At 40.4% G+C, this 21,329-nt stretch overlaps 2 protein-coding genes across 17 annotated transcripts in view; one reads left to right on the forward strand and one right to left on the reverse strand.

Moving 5' to 3' along the window:
• LOC132219655 (uncharacterized) overlaps window positions 1-10,648 on the reverse strand; it is a 44,751-nt gene extending 34,103 nt beyond the window's left edge. For 7 of the 14 annotated variants that reach the window (XR_009449553.1, XR_009449557.1, XR_009449548.1 and 4 more), the window contains exons 1-2: window positions 8,788-9,580; window positions 6,853-6,987 (exon numbers count right to left, since the gene is read on the reverse strand). Coding sequence is in view for 1 of the 14 variants with exons in the window: in XM_059672054.1 (XP_059528037.1) it covers window positions 6,910-6,987; window positions 10,140-10,407 (346 nt within the window). In the remaining 13 variants the exon portion in view is untranslated. Of the gene's footprint in view, window positions 1-6,852; window positions 6,988-8,787; window positions 9,581-10,139 lie in introns of those variants that run through there. The other 7 variants (XR_009449558.1, XM_059672054.1, XR_009449552.1 and 4 more) reach the window with 6 other exon arrangements.
• Window positions 9,661-21,329, forward strand: part of ZNF706 (zinc finger protein 706) — a 31,212-nt gene continuing 19,543 nt past the window's right edge. The window contains exons 1-4 of one of the 3 annotated variants that reach the window (XM_059672056.1): window positions 9,670-9,907; window positions 13,420-13,556; window positions 14,639-14,746; window positions 15,446-17,208. In XM_059672056.1, coding sequence (XP_059528039.1) covers window positions 13,422-13,556; window positions 14,639-14,734 — 231 coding nt within the window. In that variant the 5' untranslated portion in view covers window positions 9,670-9,907; window positions 13,420-13,421 and the 3' untranslated portion in view covers window positions 14,735-14,746; window positions 15,446-17,208. Of the gene's footprint in view, window positions 9,908-13,419; window positions 13,557-14,638; window positions 14,747-15,445; window positions 17,209-21,329 lie in introns of those variants that run through there. The other 2 variants (XM_059672057.1, XM_059672058.1) reach the window with 2 other exon arrangements.

Below are 21,329 nucleotides of genomic sequence, written 5' to 3' on the forward strand. Positions count from 1 at the left end.
AGGAAGCTTCTCAATTCTTCATCACTGTCAATAGATCTATAAGCGCTCCTCTTCTTACATTAGGCAAATGCTTTACCTGCTGTGATGACAATTTCAAAGTAGCAGTAGAAGTAAAGGATATAAAGAGAAAAAGAGCCCTAGCTGGTTTGGCTCAGTGGATAGAGCATCGGCCTGTGGACTAAAGGGTCCCAGGTTCGATTCCGACCAAAGGCACATGCCTGGGTTGTGGGCTCTATCCCCCCATCCCCTCCCTGCCCGGGGGGGGGGGGGACGTGCAGGAGGCAGCCAATCAATGTTTCTCTCTCATCATTGATGTTTCTATCTCTCTAGCTCTCTCCCTTCCTCTCTGAAATCAATAAAAATATATTTAAAAAATAAAGAGAAAAAGAAAATATTCCACAATGTAACTACAAAGAGGCTAAAAAGGAAGTAGACAAGATACAATTGAGGTATTCATAGAAATCAACATGTTTATACATGAGATCAACCTCATAATTATTCCATTTGAGCAGGACTGGATTTGTCTCCTGTAATTTTCCAGAGGGAGTCCTGGTTGGGCTGCACACTGAATTAAGACAACCTGTCCACATTTCCCGATGATTGAAGAAAATGTGTAACTTATTTGTTTGGAAGGTGGAAGAAAATAAAAATAAATTTATGGAGCCAGAATTCCTTTTAGCAAATAGACTGATCATATTTTTAGATGACGGGAAAATGACTGTCATTCTGCAGGTGCCTCAGGCCACTGGGACACGCTAGTCGGTTCTCAACCTGTGGGTCGCGACCCCTTTGGTGGTCGAACGACCCTTTCACAGGGGTCGCCTAAGATCAGATATTTACATTACGATTCCTAACAGTAACAACATTACAGTTATGAAGTAGCAACGAAAATAATTTTATGGTTGGGTCACAACATGAGAAACTGTATTTAAAGGGCCAGAAGGTTGAGAACCACTGCCTAGGGATTCTCTGTGTACAGTGACATGACATGTGGGGTATTCAGCTATAGCAGGCAAAACAGTGGCCAACCGCTCTCAGAGACTAACTGCACTGATAATACCAAAACCTGGCTTTAACATTGAAATCCTACAGCCCCGTTTTCAGGTTTTGTTGAAAAGCACATTTCCTGGCAATTTTCTTTTTGCCTGACAAATGTCATTCTATGGGAACAGAATGTGAGAACTCTCTCATCAATTCAGAGCTTCTCCTCAGTCTCTGTTGGACTCGTCTAGCAAGTCGGCTCATTTCTTTCCTAACTAGGCAGCAACCAGGGATGTTGGTGTTGTTTAGGATCACGCCCTGTTTTAAATGCTTATTCAGCCTCATTACCAATATTCTGGACCTGCTACCTCCATTCATAGTTCAATACAGGTTTATGGATTGAAGTGTTAACTCTGCCACTCATGATCACAATTCAGACTAATCATTTATATTAGGAAATATACTGAAAAATACACTCTAATAATTACAATATTATGTTACAGCAAAAGGTAGTTTGCCTGAAAATTAAGGAACATTGTGTTATAGCAGCTTTTATTGACTAGTACACTTTATTGCAATAGCAAGAAAAATCAGGGATTAGGATTTGTATTTTCCTCAAAAACTTTTGACTCAAAAAGAGAAAAAATTATCTTCCTATTCTTTCAATGTCCTTTCCCCATATCAAATTTTCTCCAAACTGAAAATGTTTGAAGAAGCATTTTTTTAAAAAAAAGCCAATTTTCAACTTAGTTATAATTAGGTTTTAGTCAATAGAACGGTTTTTAATTTTGTATATTGTCTTTCTCTCCAGTTGATTGGGTTATTTTAAAAGTGAGTCAACTACTTATAGTCAATATATACCACCAGGCAAAATACTGGCTTCCATTGAGAATCACAGTGGTATTATTATCCCTGTGGAAAAATGTAAAAACTGAAGCACAATGAGGTAACGTGACTTGCCTGGCTGATGTAACAATTTCACATCTCCTGAATTGAGTGATTGGTGAAGACAGTGGACTAGACCAGTGATGGCGAACCTATGACACGCATGTCAGAGGTGACACGCGAACTCATTTTTTTGGTTGATTTTTCTTTGTTAAATGGCATTTAAATATATAAAATAAATATCAAAATATAAGTCTTTGTTTTACTATGGTTGCAAATATCAAAAAATTTCTATATGTGACATGGCACCTGAGTTAAGTTAGGGTTTTTCAAAATGCTGACACGCCGAGCTCAAAAGGTTCACCATCATTGGACAAGACTCTAGGGCTAATGGGAAAAGGCCTTGGGTCCAATCCCCTGGTAGGACAGATAATAATTCACTATTATGGTTACAGATTCTAATGAGCCAAACATCTGACTCATGTAAGCCATAGGTCAAAAGATGGATCAGGCAAGAGAAGGATCTGTGTATATCCATCCATCCCCACTGACAAAAAGACAGCTGGAAGCACGGCCCTGGCGAGACCCATCAGTGGTAAAATTAAATACTAAGACTCACAAGTAGACACACATACACCTTGGGAATTTTAACTACGCCAAGTATGCTGAAGTATCCTGATGACTATGTTGGATGAACCCACACATCATATTGCATTTGTTCCAAATGACACATCATTTGTTTATTAAAGACATCCATTTCTTATTTGTACTTTAAATTCTGAGCTATTAAAGATAGCTCTCTTTAAGGTTAACCAGTTTATGTTCTTTGTTGACTTTCTGAAATTATGTGAAAGAAGAAAAGTAAAAATGTTCAGCTAAATAAAACTAACACACTTGGATAGTTTGGGTACTCCAGATCTACTTTGGAAATAAGGATATAAAATATAAATTTCTCATACATCATACTTAGCACAGTTATAATCCTATTTTAACAAACCAAGTTATTGCCCAGCCAGCATAGCTCAGTGGTTCAGTGTCGACCTATGAACCAAGAGGTCACAGTTTGATTACTGGTCAGGGCACATGCCCGGACTGTGGGCGCAATCCTTAGTGTGGGGCCTGCAGGAAGCAGCCAATCAATGATTCTTTCTCATCATTGATGTTTCTATCTCTCTCTCTCCTTCTCTCTTCCTCTCTGAAATCAATAAAAATGTATTTTTTAAAAAGTAGGTTGGAAATAAATTATAAATTATTTTTAAAAAAAGAATTCAAGTTATCATAAACGACATCTACTCTAATCCCTCATTTTTCAGATTAAGAAGCAAGAGCCAGAGATGATAAAAGATTTCCCTCTGCAACCAGAAGAGTATCAGCACATGGTCATGCCATGGAAAGAGCCTTAGTGGCCATGATAACTATTGCATGACTGATATGGGGTACCAGTGGTTCACAGCCAGATGGAAGAGGAATTCTGCACCATGGAATTCATTCCAGTGCAGTGTAAGGTATGGGAAAGAGTAAAAGATTTGGAATCAGATAGATTTGGATTCTCAATCCTGGCTCTTTACTTACTAGCTCTCCACCTTCTAGCTGTATGACAATGAGAAAATCTCTTGGAGTCCAGTTTCTTCAACAATAAATTGGAGATAATCAGACCTAGTGTGAAGGTCTGTTGTGAGGATTAGAAATAGATGGGAGGTGACCAATTATTTGTAGCTATTATTATTATCGTTACGAGGTTTTAAGCAATAATGAACTCAATTGCATATGGGAAGATAATACCAGGGAGCTAGATTCATAGGGGCATGCTCAATGACTAAGTGTTCCAGAAGGAACAAGCAATAGCTGCAGTGATCATCTGCCATTCTCCATTCCTATCCCCAGATGCCTTTGTCACCTTATACTTTAAAAAACAAATAATTTATTTTGAAAATTCAGCCCAGTCCAGGGGACGGATGTGTGATCCTAAAACATTACAAAGCTACCCGGCCTGCACAGAAACTGAGTTAAAAGTCTGGGTTCTCATTTGTAAGGTGTCCTATGCAAGTGAAACAACCAGCCACAGCCATAAGGAGCATAGAATTCCCCCAGTTTACTAGGCAACAAAACTGAATGTAGGTCATTATCTCATTTGTTCCCATGGAATTTTAATCTATGGAGATAACTGAATGATGATATGGAGCGGTCAATGCCATTTACAGAAGAATTAATACTCACATTTCCAGAGAGGAGGGGCCACATGGGGAGCACTAAGTTTTGGTCAGGAGGCAAAAGCAGGAGTGAAAAGTTGAGATCAGCACCTTTATTGGGGGTGGTGTGGGAAAGGCAAGGCAGGGCAGGGTAAACATTTTAGGATTAGCCAGCGTGAATCATTCTGGCAAGCTTTCGGCTTTAGGGGTGGTCTCTAATAGCCTGGTACTTGCCCCTGGGATAACTTAGGTCAGGGAAAATACTGGTGTGGAGTGTGAGAGTTAGATAAGAGGAATAGTTGGAGGTATAGTCTCAAAATCGGTTGGTTTGCATACAAAAGGTATATTCCTAGGCAAGTTGTTATTATAATTGGGAATTAGCTAACCCTAGGAGATGCAGTCTCTCCCTGGGTGTGGAAGGCCCCCAAAATATTAAAACATCATAAGATACAGAAAATAAAAAACAGGATTAGTTACAGTTCATGCTATTTTCTACTCATCCCTTAATCACTTAGTACTCTCCTATGGTATATAAAAATTACATTTTCATTTTATATATACATAGTAAGTAAACTTTGTTTCAAATTTTCATCTGGATGGAGTGTGGGGTGATTATTATTTTGCCTTTCATAAAAATAATTCTTTTAGACCCTGAAGTTCATGTTGAGTGATCAAGCATAGAAGTCCAAGGACTAGAAGGGGTCTTGGAAGTCATGAGGACCAACTCTTTCATTTTACATCTGGAGAATCAGTCATAAAAAATTCTTCTGAGGCATAATGGCTTAACTACTATTAAAATCAAACAGAATATAATTAAGCATGTAATTAAAAGCATTAAGAGCCACGCTTAGCCAAAAAGTGGTTAAATGCCAGAGTGTAACTAAACTTGTTTTTCTTTTCTTGGCTCCTCTCCTCCAAAGTAATAGTTCAAAGTAGAGACATTAGAAAGAACTCTCTGCAGATCATCAGAAGTTAGAAAACAACTTCAGGAATCCTTTCCAGGACAGATTTCTCTATCTGGAATCATCCTGCCTTCACCATTGCAGTCAGCAGACGTTAGACAAAATCAAGACCATCAACTATGCCAAGACAGCTAGCTTTACAGGTACAATCAATGCAAAGGCCCTCACCTGATAGACACCTGTATGAATTCCTATGAGAGAAAAATGAATCACTCTGTTCTAGTTTCCTGTTTTGTTTTGGTTTTAGCCCCTGCTTAATAATAATAATGGTTGAGATTACACACACACACACACACACACACACACACACACATACACCCTGGAGTAATACTCAGCCATGAAAAAGAATGTAATCTTTCCATTTGTGAAAACATGAATGAACCTTGTGGTCATTATACTAAGTCAGACAGACAAAGACAAATATCCTATGATCTTACTTATATGCAAAATTAAAATTTTTTTCATAAATACAAACAACAGATTGGTGATTGCCAGGGCTGGGGGGTGAGCAAAATGAGTAAAAGGGGTGAAAAAGCACAAACTTCCAATTATAAGTAAACTAGGGGCCCGGTGCACGAAATTCGTGCACTGGGTGTGTGTGGAGGGGGAGTGTCCCTCAGCCCAGCCTGCCCCTCTCACATACTGGGAGCCCTCAGGCGTTGACCCCCATCACCCTCCAATCGCAGGATCGGCCCCTTGCCCAGGCCTGACGCCTCTGGCCTAGGCGTCCGGCCTGGGCAGCGGAGACCCGCAGCTGCAGCGGCCCCGCAATCGTGGGCTTCGCTTTAGGCCCAGGCAAGGGACCCCTAGCTCCCGGGACTGCCAGCTTCGACCGTGCCCAGCTCTCATCGCTGGCTCCACCCCTACTTCCTGCTATCACTGGCCAGGGCGGCAAAGGCACCTGATTCTCCGTTCATGGCTGGGGGGCAGGGCAAAGGCGGCCCCAGCGCCGCCTTTGCCCTGCCCCCCAGCTCTTAGCTCCCCCCCTGGGTTTCCGATCACTGTCAGTGGCAGGGGGCTTCTTCCTGCTTTCCCTTTAGCCTCCCTGCATTGTGCCTACATATGCAAATTAACTGCCATCTTGTTGGCAGTTAACTGCCAATCTTAGTTGGCAGTTAACTGCCAATCATAGTTGGCAGTTAATTTGCATATAGCCCTGATTAGCCAATGAAAAGGGTAGCTCGTACGCCAATTACCATTTTTCTCTTTTATTAGTGTTGATAAGTCATGTAGATATAATGTACAGCATAGTGACTATAGTTAATAATTTAATATTGTATCTTTGAAAGTTGCTAAGAGATATATCATAAAAGTCCACATCACAAGGGGAAAAAATTTTTATAACCATATATGGTGACAGATGTTAACTACAATTGTTTTGGTGATCATATATATATACATATATATATATATTCATATGATACACCTGAAACTAATATGTTATATGTCAATTATATTTCCATTTAAATAAATAAATAGCTAGCAAAAATATTTTAAATGAGTAATAATGGAAAAACAGCAAGGGCAGGCACATTAAATTTGATTTCCTTTTTATTTTAGAGAGAAAGAGGAAGGGAGAGAGAGAGAAATGTTGATTTGTCATTCCACTTATTTATGCATTCATTGGTTGATTCTTACATGTGCCTGACCAAAGATCAAACCCTAAACCTTGGTGTATCAGGATGGTACTCTAACCACCTGAGCTACCCAGCCAGGGCTAAATTTGGAACTTATTTTTTCCATAGCTTGTTCAGCTGCTTGAGAGTCTAATGATAAGGATGGTATGCAAATAATTAGAAAAAAATGAAATGGTAGACACCTAGGCAAGCCCTTACCTGGAATGAAACGTAGAGACTCTAATTACAGGGAGATGCCAAGGGTGCTAAGAATACCTGGCTTATGATAATACCTGGCCTCATTCATCCATCTTTCTGAAGCATTGAGCACTGTGAAGCCATACAGACAGACGCCTAGAAACAAATACGGTTAGACAATTATTAGAAATAAAAATCATTTTGTTCCTTAGTTTTATCAGTAATACATGCACACAGTTTAAAAAAATCAACTAGTCCTACTAGACTAGTTACAAAAGAGGATATTTGCTGTCACATTTCTATAAGACAACAGCTGGTAGTAATACTAATTCATCTTTCATTTACTGTTTGTCACTTCACAGATCTTAAATATTACCTTTCTTTCTTTCTTTCTCTCTTTTTTACATATAAAGTTACTATAATACCATATCCAAGCAGAGGTTCTCAACCAGGGGAGATTTTGACCCCCAGAGCACATCTGTCAGTGTCTGGAGACACTTTCAATTCTCCCAAAGCGTAAATAGCCCCCAGGTTGAGAAACCCTACCAATGGGGACATGTTTATATGTACATGAACTTTCTGGGGCAAAGTCCATAGCTTTTACCACATTATCAAAGATAGTACAACTTAAAAATGTAAGAACCACTGGCTTTAATGGATATTTCACCTGGGCCTTGGTAACAAGTGACACATTAATCCCACTTCACAGCAGAAATCACCTCTCGAGTTAAAAGGACATCCTGCCAGCCAGGTGGCTCTATCCCTTTCCCCTGCCCACTCTCATTCACGGCTACACACACAGCTCTATGGATCCCCCCTCGATAGATCCTCCACATACCCATCCACCTCCTCTTAGCCAAGTTAATAGTTATTTTGGTTATGGTGGCTGTTCAGGATGAAGCTATACTTCACGATATGCTAAGAAAAGTCCTGCTTCCTTTAAACACAGCCAGTTTGCTCACCATCCATTTATTCAGCGCCTATGATGTTTAACACATGGCTAGACAACTGGGTCCACAGTGATGAAAATGAGCTTACATTTGAGTCCTGCAGAGAGAGATTAACAAAAAATTTAAACATAACTATTTAAAACTGCAGTATAGCCCTGGCCGGTTTGGCTCAGTGGACAGAGCGCCGGCCTGCGGACTGAAGGGTCCTGGGTTCGATTCCAGTCAAGGGCCTATGCCCGGGGTTGCAGGCTCAGTCCCCAGTGGGGGGCATGTGGGAGGCAGCTGATTAATGATTCTCTCTCATCATTGATGTTTCTCTCCCTCTCCCTTCCTCTCTGAAATCAGTAACAATATATTTAAATAAATACATAAAAATAAATAAATAAAACTACAGTATAGGAGCAGAGGTGTAAAAAAGTGGAGGTGAGAGGAGTTGAAAGGAGAATGAAAAGGCAGGATAAGGCTGGCTGGAACAACCAGATCACTGCATGCGACTCAAAAGCAATGAGCAGCTAACGTCTTCCGGGCTATCCTAACCCCGATATCTATAACCAGGTCACTGGAGCTGTATATACTAACATCAACTAACGTGTCCTGGGCGCCGACAGGCAAATTCGGGGGAGTGGAGGCTATGTGCAAGCTGAGCCTGTCAAATGCAAAGGCTTCCTTTTCCCCCTGTTGTTGTCAGATCTAACTACAAAGCAACGTGTGTGTAGCCCCGCAGTGGGTCTCAACCTTCTGGCCCTTTAAATACAGTTCCTCATGTTGTGAACCAACCATAAAATTAGTTTCGTTGCTACTTCCTAACTGTCATGTTGCTACTGTTATGAATCGTAATGTAAATAACTGATATGCAGGATGGTCTTAGGCGACCCCTGTGAAAGGGTCGTTGGACCGCCAACGGGGTCGCGACCCACAGGTTGAGAACCTCTGGGGGGTAGAGGATGTGCAGAATAGAGCCACTGTGGCAAACGCCGTTCCCAGGTAAGTCCGCGGATATAATCACCTTTGCAAGCACCACCGCTCTTGGTAGATATTGGAAGTTAAATGCAGCGGCCCGCAAATCAAGACACAAAAACAAACGTAACCATTCTCCCAGCTGTTAGCAAGCCGGTGTATTGTTCGTCGTCACCTACACCGGCCAGGAAGGCCGAGCCAGCGGGCTTCACTGCGGCTGCCAGGCTGTGTCCTGACCTCACCTGAAACCTCAGGCTGCTCAAGCAACCGGGTTCCCCTGAGGATGAGGTGCAGGGCGCCTGATGACAGAACAAAGGCGCGGCGCGGCCCCGTTAAAGGCCGCCCGGCCCGCCGGCCTCACCGAGGGCGGGGGCGGCAGCGTGCGCGGGTGGCGGGCTCCCCAGCCGCTGACCCACGTCGCCCGGCGCTGGCGCTCCGCTCCGGCCCCTCCCCCGCCTGGCGCACGTGAGGGCACCGCCGCGGAGGCGCGAGAGAAGGGACGCGGGGGCTGAGGTCTGGCCGCCACCCGAGTAAGTGAGCGAGCGGCTTAGGAAACACGCTGTGGGCCGTCGCCTGCCAGAACCGAGATCACGCTGATCCCAGGGCCCGCAGCAGGGGCCCGCATTGAGAAGGCTGGAGGGAAGGTGAGGACGCCTGGGCTGAAGGCAACGTCCCCTGCAGTTCCCGTCCCGCTCGGCCGGCCCCCGCCGCCAGGCCCCGCCCCTCCGCGCTTATGTAATAGGGGAGCTCTGCCATTGGCCGGCGCGACCGGAAGAGGCGCAGGCGTGCGCGCGGGGCGGGGAGGAACCCGCTGCCGGAAGGCGAGTGGGCGGGGCTACGAGGAGCGGGCGGGCGGGCTCGGGGCGACTTGGAGAGCTTCGCGCGTGCGCGGGCACGAGGCTCGGTGGCCTTCCCAAGGCTGAGGCGGCGGCGGGCGCGCGCGGCGGCGGCGGCGCGAGGCGCGGGCTGTTGTGCTCCGGTCTCTCCTCTTTCCCGTCCTCGGTGGGTGGAGGAGACCGAAGCGGTGCTGGGCGAGCTCCCCTTTCCTCTGCCTCCGGACACCTCCCCCGGCCCCTTCGCGCTGCGAGGTCTCTCCGACGCAAGACTGTCCCGGCCCGGGTGAGCGGCTGTGGGGGCGACGCTGACGCCGCAGAACGCCGGGAACCGCGGTGGGCGTTCGCTGCTGGGGAACCGGGGTGGGCGTTCGCCGGCGGGGTCGGCGGGGAGTGTGAGGGTCGCTTCGGATCGCGAGGGGCCGCCGGCCTCCCCAGCCTCCCGGGGGGCGGCCGGGCTAGTTGTGCCCCGTCGCGGGCCGCGGGAAGGAGGGGAAGCTCGGCGCCTGCCAGGCCCTGCAGGTGGCCGGGTCGCAGGCCGGCCGCGGGAGCTGAGCGGTAACCTTACCCCCTGGCGACAGCAGCTGGTCGGTTTCTCGCCGCCGGGTATCCCCGTTGCCGAGGGGGCCGGGTTTCGGGCCGTCAAGGCCTCGGGGAGGCGCGTCCCAGGCCGGGGTCGTGCGGAGGGGAGTGGAGGGTCGGTGGGGGCGGTGTGGCCCTCCGGCGGCTCCCGGAGGCGGGAGAGGCGGGTTTGGGGAGGCAGGTAGGTGGGCCAGCCTGCAGCTGAGCTCGGTGGAGTGTTGGTGACATAGACCCGAGTCCGGATGCTGTTTCATCCATCGTCTCCCCTCCACAAAAGGATGGAGTTGCCAGCCGGGGTCTGCATGCTGGCCCCTGCTCGGGCCTCCGGGTTTCGGATGGTTCTGGAGAATGAGCCTACTTCCTGGATCTACAATCCCGTCCCTGCGAATTCTGGTTTTGGTTTTGAAGCGAGTCTTTTGGGGGCAGTGTCATTAGATACTTGTTGCCTCCTGTAAGGGCTCCCCGTTTCAAAAGAGCTCGTTATTCTTTCTACTACTTCCCTCTCTGCAGCCCCTGCAGAAAAGCCACGCCAAACGGGTCCCATTAAACGCCAGCCTTTAGGTATTTGGAAAGGACTTCTTGCCCCCCCCCCCCCGTGTTGTCGCATGGAATCAAGGAGCAGTTATGCGTAAGATTTTGTAGAAGATTCGATGGGCTCGAGCAAGTCCTAAATGGAGCTGTTGTCCAAAAGCAGGTGGCCTGTTGGTTTGCATTTCTGCTTTCAGAAAGGAAATCGGTGCAGTATATTGTTAGAAGTTAGGGGCCTACCCCACCACGAAGTTAGACTGTTTGACTCTGTTTCCTTTACCTGGTCTTAAGTTTTAAAAGTCAGGAAAAGTGACCACAGCCTTGTATTTATTTATTAAAGCTTTTGATGGCTTTTTGGTTCGTTTAAGATACAAGGGAAAATGGGTTAAATCTATTGTGTCATGTTCTATGTTAGGAGAAGTCATAAATACATACAAAAGTAAAAAAAAAAAAATAAGGTGTATCTAATGACACTGCTCTGTACAGATGACTGCCTGAAAGGGTTATCAAAATAGCTTAATAACTTCTAGATATCACAGAAACCTCTGTAGTTAGTGGCCTGCCATCTGACGTGTTTTTCGCTGCAGCGCGATGAAAAGGTTACCCACACCGTCCATGTATTAACATACAGAGCACACATGCGGGGAGGAGCTCAGATGCAGGAGAGGACTGAGGTGGTCTAACTTAGGGCACTGATACCAGGACCCTGAGACCTGATAACCGTTTGGGCACATAAAGATTGAATACCTGTCATCCAGATAATATGTAAGCATCCAAATCTGTTTCCGTGGGGATAGGTTTGTAAGCTGGCCATATCACTTGAACTTACATGCACTTAAAAAAAATCATTCCAAGCCAAATGGTTTCAAAAATTGGGTTTAAAAAAACACACAAAAATGGAAGTTTAATCTTCAAGGACTAACACATCTGGTAATATTTGCCATTATTTGGTAGGAATAGGGTTCTTAGGTTAGGCTAACATGCTAAACATGTTTGTAATTTGTTAAAATATCCATCTGGCTTCTTAGAAAAGCACTGATCCTCCTGTATATTTTATTTGACATTCAGGTCAGTTCTTAAAGCTGGAGAGAACTTGTCCAATTGGTGTATTTTTTCAGTTTCCCTTCTTGAGAGAAGCTCAGGTGTTTCTATGAAATGCTTTGACCTTATATTCGTTAACTATTTAGGGTTCCAGTCAGGAAAAAAGCCAGCACTCCTTTCTGGTGAAGTTGAGGTAGATCCATTGTATGTTCATGTCCTGCAATAAAAGTTTAAAATTTAGCCCAGCCAGTGTGGCTCGGAGGTTGAGCATTCACCCATGAACCAGGAGATCACGGTTAGATTCTCAGTCAGGGCACATGCTGGGGGTTGCAGGCTCAATCCCCAGTGGGGGACGTGCAGGAGACAGCTGATCGATGATTCTCTCTCATCCTTGATGTTTCTATCTCTTCCTCTCCCTTCCTGTCTGAAATCAATAAAAAAAAATATACATATATTTAAAAATAAATAAATAAAAATTTATAATCCACCAGTAGTAGAAAGAGGTATCTTCCATTTTTATGTAAGTATCCTTTCCCCTTTTATAAGGGTTATTCTCTCAATTGGGAACTAATTTAATCTTATTTAATAATTTGTCCAGTAATCCTGCAAAGACCAACTTTTCAGGAAGGTTTAGAATAGCACAGTAGTTTTATGAAACCTAAGTATTTAAGAGAACAGTCCCCATTGCTCTTATGATCTCCTTTAGAGGCATTAGATGACAGCTCTTATTTCTCTTCAAGTTGTAAGTCTCAGGTCACAACAGTGAATACTGGAAGGGGAAAGTACCTCTGCAAAGTGACCAAACAAATGATTGAGGAAGGAGGCTAAACTTTTCTTTTGTAAACTCTTAAAGATCACATATAGTAAAGTGCAAAAGTCTTAGGTGTATATGTATGTAGCTCAGTGATTTTTACAAGTGTACACATCTGTGTAACCATTACCCAGATCCAGATGTAGAACATTATCAGTACCCCAAAATCCCCCTCGTGCTCTTCCCATTCACGACCTTCCAGATCAGCTTTGCCTGTTTTGAACTTTATACAATATGTGTTCTTTGTTTTTGGGTGTCTTTCCTTTAAAACTGAGATGTAATCATGTTGTTTCCTGTAACATAGTTTCTTTTTGAATGCTGCATAGTATTTCATTGTATAAATATACAAGTTATGTATCCATTTTACTATTAATAGACATTTGGATTCTTTCCAGTTTGGGATTTTTTTCTATTAATAGACATTTGGATTTTTCCCAGTGTTGGAAACAGTAGCTCTGAACATTCTGGTACTGTGTCTTTTGGTGTACATACATTTGCATTTCTGTTGCATATATACCAATGTGGAATTGTAGGTTATAGCTACCGACAGTTTTCCACAGTGATTGTACTAGTTATTCTCTCGTAGCATTGTATGTGAGAATTTGAAAACCCATACATCTTTTTAACTTTATTGTTGAAAGTATTACAGATGCCCCCCCTTTTTTTTCTCCTTGACCCCTTCTAGCCTGTACCCCCGCCCCCGCCCCCGCCATACCCATCCCAGGCCTTCACCACACTATTGTCTGTGTCCATGGGTTATGAAACGCCTACATTTTGATTAACAACTGTTTCTATGAAACTTAAGCTGTCAACTCAGAGTATTATGTTTAGTTTACTCTGTATTCGAGTAAATAAATCACTCTAATGCCTCAACTTCTGTTTTTAGATATGGCTCGTGGACAGCAGAAGATTCAGTCTCAGCAGAAAAATGCCAAAAAGCAAGCCGGACAAAAGAAGAAACAAGGACATGACCAAAAGGCTGCTGCCAAAGCTGCCTTAATATACACCTGCACTGTCTGTAGGGTAAGGAAATTAAAAGACATAGCTTTCCCCTGCACAGTTTTTCATTAGAGATTGGTTTGTATAGGTTAAAATTTTGCAATCATGGCAAAATAAATGCTTTACTGAAATAGTAGGTTTAAGAGCTGGTTATTTTAGTACTCCATCTTTCATTCAACAAATATTTTATTGAATGGCTCCTGTGGCCAGGCTGTTTTCCAGGTGTTGGGGAAAGGAGTGAACAAAGCAAAGTTCCTTTCCTCAAGGAGAATAAAGATGCCTTCTTAAGGGAAAACAATACACTTGAACTTTGTAAAGAAGTCAGATCCACATTCTTAATTTAGAGCTCAATAAAACTATGTAAGATACCAGTGAATAACACTCTTGTTACATGGTGGGCTTTTTTTCCTTTTATTAAGTCCATAGTTAGGATGTCTATAAAACTAGAGTTTGTTCATATTGAGGGCTTTTACTAGAATTAATGTGTTTATTAGATTTGCAGAATAATTATAGCAGCTGCTATTGAGTGCTTTCAGGTGCCAGCCATGATCCAGGTGTTGTATGAGCCCACTAATCCACACAACCACCCAATGAGATAAAGTACTTTTATTATATTCATTTTACAGAAGAATAAATTGTCATGGGGAGTATATCATTTGCACAGGGTCACCCAATTAATGCATAAAAGAGCTTGGTCTTGCCTAGGGAAGTCAGTATAGTGTAATGTTTGAGAGCTACAGTACCTAGTACTAGGCTAAAGCATGGGTCTTGAGCAAATTAAGCTCTAGGGTTTAATTTCTTTAGTAAAATGAGAATAGTAGGAACTAATTTAAGATTACTATGAAGGTTCAGTGAGAATTCAGGTAACATGCTTAACATAGTAATAGTTCAGTATAAGCTACCTGTTTGCTGTTAGATAAGCAGCATTCTTCATTCTCTGTGACCACCCCTATGTGAAATGTGGGAATATGTTAGGAATTTCTCTATTACATGGTCTTTTTTTATATGACAGCAATTATCTATTATAAGCAGGCTCAGGATTTTTAAAATGTTTACACATTTATGAATAAGCTCTAACTCCTTTTTTGTACAATTTTTGTAATTAGACACAAATGCCAGACCCTAAAACCTTCAAGCAGCACTTTGAGAGCAAGCATCCTAAGACTCCACTTCCTCCAGAATTGGCTGATGTCCAGGCATAAAGTTGTTTACAGGTAATTGACTTTTTTTGTTGTTGTTACTGTAAGGCTTGTATACAAGAACAAAATTGTTTTTCTGTAACTATGAAGTTGATTTTTACCTTCTAGCTGACTTTATTGCTTCCTATTTTTCAGTTAATGTTTAACTTTATAATTATTAAAAGTCCATTTTCCCAGACCATATCCTGATGAAATAGAAGTTCCTAACTACATAGAAGTTCTATTTTCTACTGGGGGGATGGAGGGAGGCTGACCAACTCTGGTCCAAGAATGGAAAAGACATGTAAGCTTAAAGAAAATAACTATTACAAAAGTATTGAGGGTCTTGCTCAGAGAAATGATGCAGACCAATGTTCCTGAGTGCCTTTTGCAGGTATCTTACTATAACAGTGCTTAGCAGAACTTCCAAGTGCGTTAAAATATAGGGCAAAATGTAGGTACATTGTATAAATCTTGGTAGTTGCTTGAAAATAATCAGGTTATATTTTCTGTAAGAGTTTTTTTCTCATAAATGGTTGTGATGTTGTTGGTGTGAGAATTTATTTTTTTTTAAGTAAATCATAGGTCAGTTTATAAAATCCCATTGGCAGATCTATCAGACTAACTTGGTAGCTTAGGCATGTGTTTGTTTTTTTTCCTTAGGCATTTGAAATGTATATAAGTTGCATTTGTGCAATGTTTACCTTCACAGAAAATTTTGCTTATGTTTTATAGGTGAATTCATGACACCTTTGACTCTTCTACTGTCTCAGACCTTAGGTAACAAACCTGCAGCTGCTTTTCTAACAAACTGTTGATCAGCAACAATAAAGGGGCTACAGAAACACTCATTTTTATGCTGTTCCCTTTTGGGCTTCATGCAAAGACAATTCTGTGTAAATGTACAGTTGACTCTAATTTGGAAATCTGAAAATCAGTCCATCCTTGTTATAAAAAATTTTTTACAATTGTAATTATATTGATGTTCATATTGTGTAAAATAACTCATTTAATAAAGTAGTACTTTGATTTTACAACATCACAGGATAAATGGTTCTAGAAATTCTGTTCTAACTTTTCCACATTATTTGCCTTATAAAAATCTAATGAATTCATCAGCTAGAATTGTAAGCGCAATTCTTATCTCCCTCTCAGCTCAGTGGCAGGTTCGTTAAACTAGAGCAGACTCATTCATTGAATTTGTGAACACAGTTTTATTGGCAGCCGCTGATCTAGAAGAATGACTTACCTGCTGCCTTAGTATATTGCAATCATGTGTCATTTTCCCCTCTGATTGTTTCCTATGTTTGAGGTTGGAATATTTCAACTTGCTGTATGACTTGGCTATAGCTGCCAGCCAGGTACACCATGTAGATACGTGATAAATTCCTAAAGTGGTTAGATCGTTAGTAAGCCCTTCTGAAAAACTAGGTTTTGAAGTATGTCATAATGAAATAATCAGTAAGCCTAATCATTTATTACAAAATATGATGGAACATGTGTGAACTGGTAAAGATTTATCTTTTATAAATTATGTTGGATTCTTTGAAAAGGCTTCAAATTCTTTCATTTGAAATTGAAACAATTTTGGAGGAGTTTTTGGAAGTTAATGATTTGACCAATTCTAGAATGAATTTTGCATTAACAGTAAGATTGGAATAACTTGTGGCTGGGTTAATTCCCAGAAACTTCTCCCTCCTTTCCTTTTTGAGTCATTGATTTTAGGAGTTTACTTTGTGCTGCTTCCTAAAATCAAAGACTGTGTACAGTATGACTTCCGTCTGAACTAGAAAGTATTAAAATAGGCCAGTATCTAGATTGATTTGGTTCCAGGGACAGGGAAATGGGTTGGTTCAGATGGATGAGGTAAATCCTACCCAGTTAAGGGAGACTAATTTTAGGGTTCTTCTAATTTGCTTTTGTCAGCTATTAACTTTATGAGTGAAACTGCTGTAACTCAGTTGAAATTTTAAAGTTAATATAATAGGAAGAACACTCAAATATTTCCTGGTAATTGTTTAGAGCCACAAATCTGATCCTGTGGATTAAAAAATGCATTCCCTCCGTGTGCTGCAACTCATCGCTGCATTTGTTTTGTAGCTGTGCATATTCTGCCCACCTTGTTTGTCTTCACTGTAAGTTTAAAATAAGATATTTTTAAGGAAAATCGTCAGTGGTGATAGTTCCTTAGCAATTCCTATTCTTATACTATTACTTTAATGATTTTTTTCATGTATTTAATTTTCTGAGTTTCGGATTTAATATGTTACTTCCCTATATGTTGATTACCAGAACATTAGAGTTTGCCTAATTGCTTATGGTGGGTATTGTAGAAGTTATGGTTAAATTACAATTTAAAAGTTTTTTAAAGTGCTTTGAACATATGTATCTTTATGTTTAGCAACAAATCACTTAAAAACTGCTTACAAGTTTTTGTTTAATTTTTTTTCATTTGTTCGACTGACTCTAATTCAGAATAAAAGCTTTTTGTTCTTGTATTTAACTCTTTTTTATAAGCAGCTGAAGACATCATATTTAAGTATATTTCAGTGATGGGAATAGCTGCATTCTCATCCTCTATGTGAGGATTTTTAGTACAATCCCCTCTTTATTGTGTTTGAGCTAAACCTGCTATAAAGGAGAAATGAAAATTCTTAACTATCCTTGTTATTCAATTTGAAGATTCTTTAACAGATCCCAACAAAGTTTATTATAAAACTGTTATGGTGTCTTCAAAGCCTTGATAAAATACACTGAGAGAATTGGTCCATTGTATTCTGTATTTCCATTAGTTGCCAAAAGGAATGGGGTTAAGATTAAACTTGTTTCCATTCTCCTTCGTATGGATCTACATCCCCTGTTTAACTGACACACTGGGGGCTCAGTTGTGTGCTGTAATGTCTTATTAAAGGAGATATTAAAGAAAACTAAACTAGTCTAATTTCTTCAACATTGTAGGGGTTTTTATATTGCCTATTCTCTCTCTCTTTTAATTTTTCAATTTAAAATTTATCTCTTGAATTTAGAGCTCAGTAATTCTAAGGGTGACAAGAGATTTCTTTCATTTCTCTTTTTTTTTTTTCCTGTAGTCTATTTTGGATCCATAGACTATTCTTAAAAATGAAAGGAAGAAGGTTGTCGTTCTGAAACCTCAACTCTATAGAATAAGTTGTTAGAAGAGGGAAGTAGTTGACTGTTAATATAAAAATAATACTAAAAAATGCTTAGGTCAGTTAATTGAATTGGATGGATAAGTCCTTTATGACATTGACTCAGACTTGAGATAGCACTTCTGGTTTTATATTTAAAATACTGTATAGCTAATTACTTACATTATAATTGAGTTCTGAAATGTATGTCACATGGATAAGATAGAATTTACCAACATTATCATTTAAACTTACTGAATCTGAATTCATTTGTGCTAGATTTTCATTTTTGTGGGGGTTTAGGGTTTGGTTTGGTTTTGGTCAGAGATACATAATTTTTGGAGTGTATAACAATGAAGATCAACATTAGGGGGTTGTGTTTACTGTGACTTTACATTCTGAAATCTTCCAGACTAGCCTAATATTTTCTATTGTAAAAGTTTCAGAAAAAATCTTAGGCATTTCTAATGTGTAGATTTAATAAAACATCTGTCAACTTGACTGAAAAAAATAGATGTTTTATTAATAAAAGTTTATCCTGTCATTAATTGTATATTACCTTATTAAGCTGAAAATTAAATCTCTTCTATTTTAAATGTTCTTTGGATAAACTGTTTACTGAATATACCATCTTTGGGGGAGAGGTTTTGTTTTTGATCAGCCATTCTTTAGTTCTAATTTTGTACTCAATATGGCTTCATATTTTAAAATCTGCACATGTAGAAAGACTTAAATCAACTATTTATGTCCACACGGGCATATCTGTACTGTGAAGTAATTATGTTAAAATCAGTATTTTTAATCATTTTTTATGTATACAACATCTTTTTCTATACACATTAATAATAGCTTAGGTTTTTATAGGCCACATAGGTACCTCACTTTATCACTGTTTACTGTCTTATAAAATTGAGAATGTAGCTTGTATTTTGGATTCTTATTAAAATTTTAATTACTAGGAAGTAAGCCATTATAATATTTTCTCTATAACAGTGTAATAGTGTGTCTCAAAATGAGTTCTTATAGCTAGGGTGACCATACATCCTGGTTTGCCAAAGACGGTCTTGGTTTAAGTATTTCATATTAAACATCAAATTAATATTGGACAGTAAGGTAGCTCATTATAAGTTAACATTACCTCCTTTTACTCACACGTGTCAGTTTATGCCAAGCAACTGCTTTTTTAAAATGTAGCTTTAAAAAAACTCATACTCAGAAATTCTTACTCATGAAATGGGAACATGTGATACTTAGCAAGGTTTGTCTTTTAAAGTCCTTGAATCTATTTTTATTTGTTATTTTCAAACTCCTAATGGAGACTTAAATATCTGGTAAAATGAACTAGATTCCCAAAACTTTGAAATGCCTTTAATTCGCAGGCATTTAACATATAAACATATTGTTTGTACCAAGTTCATACTTTTGTTTTCTATCATCTTTACACCCAAAGGGCTTAGGGAAGATGGCCAGTTGGGATTAGAGGTACTGCTACCTGTTACTATAGAACACTTATTGAGGAAGGAAGGGAAATTAGCATTGGCTGCAAGTTAGATGTCTGCTGGGCTAATAGTATTGAAAACTTATGGCAAATCTTTTGATTTTGATACAGGGTGCTTCTACATATTGATCTGGATCTCTGAAATTTTCTTTTTTATAATTCTTAATTTTGGAATACTTTTAGACCTACAGAGAATTGTAATAGTAGTCTAAGAGAGTTCTTGTGTCCCCTCACTTAATTTCAGTTTACCCCTATGTTCTTTTTCTAAAAATATATTTTTATTGATTTCAGAGAGGGAGGGAGGGAGTGATAGAAACATCAATGATGAGAGACAATCATTGATTGACTGCCTCCTGCACGCCTCACACTGGGGATCAAGCCTGCAACCTGGGCATGTGCCTTGACTGGAAATCGAACCGTGACCTCCGTTCATGGGTCATCACTCAACCACTGAACCACTGACCCACACCGGCTGGGTTTAATGTTCTTTTTTTTTTTTTTTAATTAAATCTTTATTGTTCAGATTATTACATTTGTTCCTTTTTTTTCCCCCCATAACTCCCCTCCTCCCAGTTCCCGCCCCACCCTCCGCCCTCACTCCCCACCCACTGTCCTCATCCATAGGTACACGATTTTTGTCCAGTCTCTTCCCACATCTCCCACACCCCTTTCCCCCCCAAGAATAGTCAGTCCATTCCCTTTCTATGTCCCTGATTCTATTATAATCAACAGTTCATTCTGTTCATCAGATTATTTATTCACTTGATTCTTAGATTCACTTGTTGATAGATGCATATTTGTTGTTCATAATTTGTATCTTTACCTTTTTCTTCCTCTTCTTAAAGGATACTTTTTTTTTTTTAATAATTGTTTGTTTGTTTTCAATTGTAGTTCATGTGCAATATTAAGGTGTACAACCCACACCTAATTAGTTCTAGTCTTACATAACTGTGTTGGGCTTGTCAAAACTAAGAAACCAGCATTGGTGTGTTAACATTAACTCATTTATTGACTTTTTCTGTTCCACGATCCAACTCAGAATGCTACATTGCATTTAGTTGTCATTTCACCTTGGTTTCTTGTGGTCTGTGATGGTTTCTCAGTCTTCCTCTTGTTTTTCATGACCTTGAAAGTTTTGATGTGTAGGGAAGTATGTTCTAGAATCTAGAACATCCCTCAGTTTGTATTTGTTTAATGATTATATTAGGATAACAGGTTTTTGAAAAGAAGACCACAGAGGTGAAGTGCCCTTCTCATTCACCTTCCAGGTGAATGATCCCCACATGACATCATTTGATTAAGGTGCTGTCTGCCAAGTTCTCCACTGGAAAGTTACTGTTTTTTTCCTTTTCATATGCTAGTTTTTCAAAGTAAGTCTAACCCTTAATCAAGGGGAGTGGGGATTTAGCTCCACCTCCTGGAGGGGAGAGTATATGTATATATGTATATTATTTGGAATTCTTCTATAAGGAAGTACTACAAGCTCATCTTGCATTTTTTTTTCTTCCCAGCCCTAGATTGAGCCATTTCTTTAAAGAGTCCTGATTCCTTTTATTGGAGAATGGTATTTAGAAACAAGATCTGGTCACTGGGTCTGAGGTTTGTGGCAGGGTATTTTTGTGTGTGTGCTTTTTTAAAAAATTATGAAATGTTGAAATTCTCCCCACTGTTAACTAATATGATTTGAGGGTTGTAGGAAGAAGAGTATCTTTATCCCAGATTTTTAGGGTTTTCTACACATCATTGTTGAAGCATTCTCTTTTAAGTCACCAACATATTTATTGAGGACAAGATATGTGAAGTTGCTTTATGAGCTGTAAAGCATTACATAACAGCAATTTATTATAAAAAATGTAATTAAGTTTCCTTATCTATAGAAATTAAAATGCATTTTAGGAGATAGTGCATATGTTTATTTACATAATTTTAAGCTATATGGCTAAGTGTATAGACAATAATTTCTACGGGAATA

Source organism: Myotis daubentonii, chromosome 17 (genome assembly GCF_963259705.1).
Source record: "Myotis daubentonii chromosome 17, mMyoDau2.1, whole genome shotgun sequence".
NCBI classification, from domain to species: Eukaryota; Metazoa; Chordata; class Mammalia; order Chiroptera; family Vespertilionidae; genus Myotis; species Myotis daubentonii.